This window comes from Sorex fumeus, unplaced genomic scaffold (genome assembly GCF_029834395.1).
Source record: "Sorex fumeus unplaced genomic scaffold, SorFum_2.1 ptg000063l, whole genome shotgun sequence".
Lineage (NCBI taxonomy): Eukaryota > Metazoa > Chordata > Mammalia > Eulipotyphla > Soricidae > Sorex > Sorex fumeus.
The window spans coordinates 25,187,355-25,196,068 of record NW_026606120.1 but is presented as its reverse complement, the minus strand read 5'-3'; the positions used below and the strand labels follow the sequence as shown (position 1 = coordinate 25,196,068).

The window sequence follows — 8,714 nt, the reverse complement described above, 5'->3', positions numbered from 1 at the left end:
AATTAAAAATCAATGAATCCCAATGCTGGTATCCGTGGTGGTGGGAAATGAGCACTGGTGGAGAGATGGGTGTTTGAGCATTGTATAATCGAAACCCAAGCACAAAAATGTGTAAGTCTACAACTGTACCTCATGGTGCCTCACTATTAAAAAATAAATAAATATAAAAAAAAACTGGAGATGAGTATCCATTTTCCCAAAATGGCTAAGTAAAGCCAGCAGACATCTGAAAAGATATTACTAGTCACTTGTTATCTAAGAAATGCAAAGCAAAAATTAAAAAGCAATGAATTTCAAGTCACATGAGTCAGAAAGACATATATTTTTAGCTATGTATAACTAAATATAACTGATATATACGTATATGTGTGTGAGTATATATATACATACATATATATATATGAAAAACGTCTCCATTCATCCCAGCCCTGAGATTTTAGCAGCCTTCCCTTACTCGTCTTTCCCAACGATTGGAGGCTCTTTCAGGGTCAGGGGAATGAGACTCATTATTTTTACTGATTTTAGCATATCGAATAAACCATGAGTAGTTTGCCAGGCTCTGCAGTGTGGGCAGGAGACTAGGATACTGTCGGTAGATTGCCGGACTCTCTGAGATATAATATATATATGTGTGTGTGTATATATATATATATATATATATAAATATATATGTCACCGTCCTCCCATTGTTCATCGATTTGCTCGAGCAGGCCCAGTAACGTCTCCATCGTGAGACTTGTTGTTACTGTGTTTGGCATATCGAATACGCCATGGGGAGCTTCCCAGGCTTTGGCGTGAGGGCGAGATACTCTGGGTAGCTTGTCGGGCTCTCCGAGAGGGGTGGAGGAATTAAACTTGGGTTGGCCATGTTGGCTTCGTGGAAATGTGTATATATATATATATATATACATATATATGTCATATATGTATATATATATATAAACATATGGGAGTGTCTTATGATGTGTTGTCCAGAAATATGTTCGCTCATATGTGAGGCTTGGCCCAAGCGTGTGGAAAGCGACCTGGAGTGTGGCAGCAGTTGGGTAGTGGAGCAAGAATATAGGTTCCAAAAGACCTAGTGATTTCACATTTGCATGTTACCTCCAAAACCCCTTAATAGAAAAATCAAAAGGATATATGCACTCCTATATTCACTGCAGTGCTAAGTACAATACTCAGGAAACCCCCAAATGGACACACAAACAGATAAAGTTGTAGTATAAACACACACAAGAGAACACTACTCAGCTACAAGAAAAGGTAAAATCTTGCAGACTCCTGCAATTTGGATGGATGGATGGATGGATGGATGGATGGATGGATGGATGGAGGGCATCCTGACAAGCAAAATAATTCAGAGAAAGGACAAATATTGTATGATCTCAGCGTGCTATTTAAACAAAAGAAGGTAGTTGAAAAATCCTGAATGAAGAGAAAGTCTTGATTTTTGATTACACTAAGAAAACCTCAGTCAAGGAAGCAGACTGAAAGTGATCTGAGGACAATGGTGGGGAAAGGCACCCAGGTCGAGAGTTACTGATGACAACATATATGCCCTTAGTTGTGCGATGCACGTATAACATGCTGAAAACTACATCCCATGAACACTACACATGTGCCTAATTTTTCAAACACACCAACACTGGACCTTCACTCCTCAGCTACACAAAGCAACTTAAACTCCCGAAACTGCTAGTGGGGAAATTGAAGGACACCCCTCATTCTGTGTCCTGGAGAAGAATCCATAAAAGCTTCCATGACTGGCTACTCCCAGGAGAGAGTAGACACACTCAGTGAGCTGGTGCCTTGTCTGCCCCGTATACCGTCTTTCTTCCCCCTGGGATTTCTCAAGTTTCTTTCCAATTGCTCTTTGCTCTGCCCTTTCAACAGCAGATATTTATCATCCTAACAAATTCTTCGTGGAATGAAGGATACTGAATTAGTTTAGTCGTGATACCAGCACCACCACCACCACAGGTTCCTCATATTTCATGTGTCACCATGCGTAGCTTGCCCTGCTGGACCCAAAATCTCACTGGCTGCTTCCTTAAGTAAACAACCTGAAATCCATGTCTTGTCATCTGGCCCTCCTACTGCTTTCTTCGAATTGGTAATCATGGTGTTTAAACTCAAACAGATCTGGGATTGCATCATTACACCCATGTACTTGTGAGCTGACAATGGCTGGAACACCTCTACCTGTTCTCTATAAATGAAGTGTCTGTGTCCAAAAATATTACAGATGATGAGTGCACATTTTAAATATTTTAAGGCATTAAAATATACAAAAACATAGTTTCACTGTCAATTTTGTAAGTTCAACTGAACCTTACATGTCTTTGTTGATATTTGCTTAATTCTTGCATCTCCTGCGAACCCTGCTACCAATTGCACAACAATTGGATGTCAGATTAGGATTATTTTCATTATTTTAAGTCAAGAATACTGTTTCATTTATTGATGAGGGAATAGTGATGGAACCTAATTGTTGGTTCCAAACCGTTTTGGGAAACAAAGGTGAAACTTTTCTATGTATGTATTTTCACATATGTTACAGCTTCCCATTTTCCCCATTTACAACTGACCTGACTTTCTTCACGTTCAAGGGCTAAAGTTTTCAATAACTAAACACTTTTGCTTTTGCATCATAAGAAAATGTCCACAAGGTAGTAGAGCTTTGTTTGCTCCTGCTGTTTTATTGCTGTTTTATTTTGAGATTCTTTTGTTTTGGATTTAAACCACACTGGCTGTGCTCAGTAATTCCTTCACACTCAGGAATTACTCTGGCCGTGCTCAAGGTACCATCTGGGATGACTGAGATGGAACCCAGGTTGGCCATCTCGGCCGACGGGCATCGGATAGGAAGTAGCAGCACGAGAAAGCTGGGAACTGCCCTGAGCCGGTGCTCCTGAGCTACGTGGAAGAGCTGTGCTCCCAGGAGGCCTTTGTCACCAAGGTGGGGGTTTGGGCGCTACTGTGGGGTGGGAAAGTGCAGGGCTGCTTCTGTCAGGACTTGGCAGTGACATGTGATCTTTGCTTTGAGCTCTGTGTGTGTATGCACACCTGTTCTTGAATATTTCTACTTGTGTTTGTGTGCATGTGTGCATGTGTGCATTTGTGTCTCTGTGTACAAACATTGGCCCTTGTTTGTGCATTTCTGAGTTTGATCGATGTGTGAACATCTCTGGGTGTCAACATCTGTGTGTACTGTGTGGGCTCTGCGCGGACATGTGCAGATACATGTACACGTACCTAGAGGTGGAAGTGTGTGTGTCTTTATGTCAGGTGTGTGCATGAATCCATGTGTGTTCACACGTGCTTCTCTGTGAGAGTAGGTGAATAGTCCATGTGCCCAGGGCTGTGGATGGCTAAGGGAAGTTGTCTCTGGCTTGCCTTTCCCCTCCTCCAACAGGACCCAAAAGAAACCCAGAAGTAAGGTCACAGCGACACCTTCTGGTATTGGAAAAAGAGGCGATTTAGAAATCACAATCTAGCAAGGCTTCAAGAGAATGAACGAACCTATGAGGAAACACTCACATTTTTCTCAGTGCATGTGGATCGTTGTCCAGTTCAACTCAGTCATAGATCTCTACAAAAGTATCAATAATAATATAAACATTTAAGTGAAATTAAGCATCTTTTCCCATTACAAAGTTATGAAGGAAAAAAAATCAACCCAAAAGCAAACAGTAAGAATCACACTAAACAGAAGCAGAACAAGATTCTTCTGAATAGCTCTTGAAACAATAAGGAAATAAATAAGATGTATGAACATTAACAGGAGACAAAGTAAAAATAAACTAGGATATGCAGCAAAGAAAGTGATGGGAATGAGGGAAGATCAAAGCGATACAGGCCTACTTTTAAAAAAAGAAAAGAAAAAGTAAGAAAGATTCAAATAATCAATTTGAGGTCACATGTGAAGAATATGGAGACGGAAAGAAAAAATTAGCAGAAGGAAATGATAGGACCTTGATTATAAATGAACAAAAATTAAAATGACATAGGAGCCCAAATTATTTGAATCTCATTCCTAAAGTGTCTGGTGGATGTGATGCAGAAAGAAATTCGATCTCAGGCATTCTTCTTTTTCTAGGAACTCATAAATGACAAAGTAAGGGCCTTTGACTGTAAATTTTGAGATATTCTTTCTTTACTTTTTTTGTTATTTTTTTCTCTTCCCATTTGGCTTTTGGAACACTCCCAGTGGTGCTCAGGGCCTACTCTAGGTTCTGTGCTCAGAAATCATTTCTGGCAGTGCTCAGAGGACCATAAATGTTTCCTGGATCAAAGCACGATTTAGTCACATGCAAGCCTTTACCTCTGTACCTATCTCTGGCTCTTCTTTGCTTTTTTCTTTTTTTCTTTTTGGGTCACACCCAGCGATGCACAGGGTTTACTCTTGGCTCATGCACTCAGGAATTACTTCTGGCGCTACTCAGAGAACCATATGGAATGCTGGGAATCGAACCCGGGTCAGCCACGTGTAAGGCAAACGCCCTACCTGCAGTGCTATTGCTCCAGCCCCACTTCTTTGCGTTTTAACATAGGTTTCAGCAGAGAAGATGAAAGACAGGGTCTTTCTGACATCAGCTGCCTCTGATCCCTCCTGTAGGTTCATCTGACAGAAGAGACATTTCACAGCAGAGGAAAATGTGAATTTTGTTTTCTTGTCTCTTGTTCACTAGTGTTATAATGGGTCTCAGGGAGCTGAGAGCTCAGATGGATACAGGGAGGACATGAAGTAAAGAACAGAAACATCACTGACTACACACGACAAGGAATAGGCTTTGCGACAGAAAATCAACAACGAATTGGAAAAATGTCCAAATCAGCATATATATTATTGTAGATTTCAAAAGGGGAGGAAAAAAATACTACAGTAAGCCAAGAAAACCAGGAGGAAGAATCTAATTTCCAGACTTAGCAATTTATAAGAAATTTCTGCCAATCCCAGACACATACAGAAAAACAAAATTGGTTTTGACAAAGGTGCAAAAGTAAAATTCTTAGCGATGATAGAAAACACCAGATTAATAAGCTTAAAAATGAATAAACTTAACATCAATATTTAAATCTCATATTTTGAGTAAGATGGTTTTCATGGTAAGTGATCACCATGCCACAGTTTTCCATCTTTATAACTTCGTCTTATTGACAATGATATTCTCCAAACGGGACTCTACATGCTATGAAAATGAAATGTTATAGAAATGACTACTGACTAAATGACTGAGCAAAATCGACTTGACATCCAGTTATAGAATCAATGTTTCTTATATTGGACTTTAGTATTTGTTATAACGGATTATATTGTTTTCCCTGATGATTCACTCACTAAGGATCTTTCAGATTATTTCCAATGAAAGTCATTACTGAAAAATTCTAAATGATACTGAGAATTATGGAATGGTCCCTTCTAATGGGTGAATTTTATGACACGAATTCTATCTCAGTTGAACTCTGTAACAAGCTGAGAAGCGTATCCCTTATCTAGCGGTGTGGCTTGCCCTTCCTGGGTTGAAGCATCCCCGTACAATCCTGCCTCCCTGGGTCCCTCCTCTCGGCTCGCTCCTTGGGTCTCCCGTTCTGCTCCAACGTTCTCATCTCAGGATGGATCCATCCCGCAGCTCCAGCTGCGCCTGAGGCCCCTACTCAACTCGGAGCTCGACCTCTCCAGCCCAGATCTCTTCCAAAAGCCACCTGGAGTTCCGAGGTCCCTCCCTTGAGTGAGCAGAAGCACTCAGCTGCTCCGTGGACCCTGCTCCAACTCTCCAGGGCCTGATCTGGTCAGAATGTGACCAAGGTGGGGTGTGAGAGCTCGGGTCCGAGGGGATTAGAGCGGGGTCAGGGCGGGGCCAGAGCAGGGACATTGCAGGGGCAGGTCCGAGGTCAAGGAGGGCTCAGGAGAGAGCTGCGTCCAACGAGGAGGATGGGATTAGAGAGGTCAGGTGTGTCTTAGGGTCAGGGGGCAGTGTCAGGGTGGGGTCAGAGGACAGAGAGGCGGGGCCACTCTGGCCCTGGCATGAAACCAGGAAGCCCCTGGCAGGAAGTCCCGCCCCCAAAGTCCTCGGGCCCAGGAGGTGCCTGGGGCGCCCTGGCGCAGGGGAGCAGATGGCCTTGGGCAGGGAACAGCCTAAAGTGGACGGGCCCAGCCTGTTTGTTCCTCGCGGTGTTCCCCAGTCTTCGTACAGGCAGCCAGCCACTGCGTCCACGCGTTGGGACACCCCGCCCACTCTGTCCAGGCCCCACGGCCCACCACCGCCCCTCCCGAGACAGCAGGGAGGTGGAGGCGAGATACGAGGACAGCCCCGCACACAAAGCTGGTGTCTGGGCCCGGGGTGGGAGTGGGGTGGGGGCGCTGTGGGCATGGGGTCGCCAGGATGCGGCTGGAACCAGCTGTGGCCACCACATCCCTTCCGCGTCATCCCACGGGCTTGCTCACGTGCGCTCTGCTGTCCAGGTTCCTGCTGCCCAGGCAGCGGGCAGGGACATCAGACACCAAGCTGCCCTGTGGCTCTGGGGCTGGTTGAGCCCTGCTCCTGGCTTTCCCACCGAGAAGTGGTCAAGGGTCTACCGGAGAGGAAACGGGGAACTCCCTGTCTCCCACACGGCATCGGGCTGGTCTCCACAGTGTGCGGGAAGCCCAGGGGCGTAGGGATGATCACTGGTGGCCAGGAGGCCGTGGAGGGCCAGTGGCCATGGCAGGCCAGCCTGCAGTACCGGGGCATTCATCCCTGTGGAGCTGTGCTCATTGATTCCCACTGGGTGTTCTCTACCGCCCACTGCTTTACAAAGTGAGTTGTTTCTTGGGTCCTTGCAGCTGGGCTGGCAGGGGAGAGGGTTAAAAGATTAGAGCCCCCGCATCCTCAAGGCTGGGTGCTGGGACAATCTGTGTCCTTCTAGTCCAAGTCTTTCTGCCTGTGACCTGTCCTCTCCTGTATTGTCCTCACTCCTCACCTGACTTTGCTCATGTTCCATCCTCATCCCTGTGCCTTCCCCCGACACAGGTATGCCCCCGAGATGGCAGTGTTCATCCTACCTCCCAGGTGCAATGAGAGCTGGCTCTTTGTCACCTCACACCAGGGCTTCCCTCAATGTCCCTGCACTCCTGGTTGGCAGAGAGAGGCTGGAACCTGGGATGCAGGGGCAGATTCTGGTGTTCGGCATGTCTCTGGCCTGGGGTCTCTGCTCACCACATGTCTATTGGCCAGCTGCATGAACACTAGATATGGAGTCCGTGACCTTGAAGAAGAACAGAGCTGCTCTCTGTCCTGGGTCTGGTTGAGTATTCCTATAGGTTTGGGAGGGGCAGTAACCAGGAGCTGGATCTTCGGTACATAGAGAACCACAAGCATCTGCTCTGTGCTGTGTCCCACTTGAGACTCACTATGGATTAGGTTGGCTTGACCCACCTCACTGTGTCTCCATTTACTCAGAGCCAAAGTTCCCCCTGTGGATGAGCAGGGCTGACACCACTGGAGTGTGGAAGTCAGATGGGTAGGCTCCTGTGGACATAGGTCAGCTTGTGGAAGCCAGAGTTTGGTCACCGACTGTGTGGGGAGGAATTTCCAGGTGGTGGAGTGGAAAGTGGGATGTTTCCTCCCTCATGGTCAGAACACAGGACATCCTGCACACATGGTCTCCCATTGACCAATGATTTTGTGCAGTTTTAGATCAGGTGAGTACCAAGAAGGAAGTGAGGGGCGGGAGCGATAGCACAGTGGGTAGGGAGTTTGCCTTACACGTGGCCAATCCGGGTTCGATCCCCAACATCCCATATGGTCCCCTGAGCACCGCCCGGAGTAATTCCTGAGTGCAGAGCCTGGGGTAATCCCTATGCATTGCCGGGTGTGACCCAAAAATCAAATAAAAATTAAAATAAAAATAAAATAGAAGGAAGTGAGAGAAAGGAGTGATGCTAGAGCAGTTTGGTCATAAGGCGGGTCAAGAGCCAAGACGGAGTCAGGGCTCTCTGCATGTGCCCAAGGAAGGTCAGGATTGTCTAGCTTCATGGGGGCCTCCAACCCTCTGTGATCCCTTCCTCCAGTAATGGGTGTGTGCTGAGTTCTGTTTAAAACCGCCGCTGGTCTCCAGAGAGAAGGGCTGACAGAAAGGGAGAGTCATGTGGGGTGGTGCAGACAAGGCAGTGCTGGGTGTCAGATGATGGTGTCGAGGCACAAGCTGCCATATACAGAAGATAATGACTGTCACTTTCCCTCCTGCAGGAAGTCTCATGCCCCTGAAGATTACTGGGTGTTTGAGGGAAGTACGCAGCTCTACCAGGACACCCAATACACCAGGAGAGTGACTGTGAGCTGCATTATCATCCATCCAGACTTTAAGAAGCTCCACCATTTTGCAACGGTGTTACAACTGCACCAACCTGTGAACTTCAGCTCCTATATCATTCCTGTCTGCCTTCCAACCACTGGCATGGAGCTGCCCCTTGGCACATCTTGTTGGATAACTGGCTGGGGAAAGCTCACCGAGAACAGTGAGTGGCTATGGTGTGGGTGTGGGTGGGAGATGGGGAATGGGATTCTAGCTCATCAAAATCTCTAATTAGCATGGAGGCCAGTGGACCTTGTCCCTCTGTGCCTCATTTTCAGAGAGTTGGAGTCTCTAGTTCCTCTTGTGAAAAATGTGTCCTTCTCAAAGCTTCAAAGTTACTCAAGTTGAAGACACTGACATTCTGGGGTCCTTTGGTT

General features: G+C 46.2%; 1 protein-coding gene across 1 annotated transcript; it reads left to right on the top strand.

Annotated features, from left to right (window-relative positions):
- Positions 1-3,231: 3,231 nt before the first annotated feature.
- LOC130034960 (putative serine protease 47) lies at positions 3,232-8,493 on the top strand (the record flags this gene model as incomplete). The annotated part of the gene is made up of 3 exons (XM_056126461.1): positions 3,232-3,288; positions 6,574-6,800; positions 8,232-8,493. Coding segments are annotated over exons 1-3 (546 nt in total), but the record flags the coding sequence as incomplete, so codon positions are not given.
- Positions 8,494-8,714: the final 221 nt, after the last annotated feature.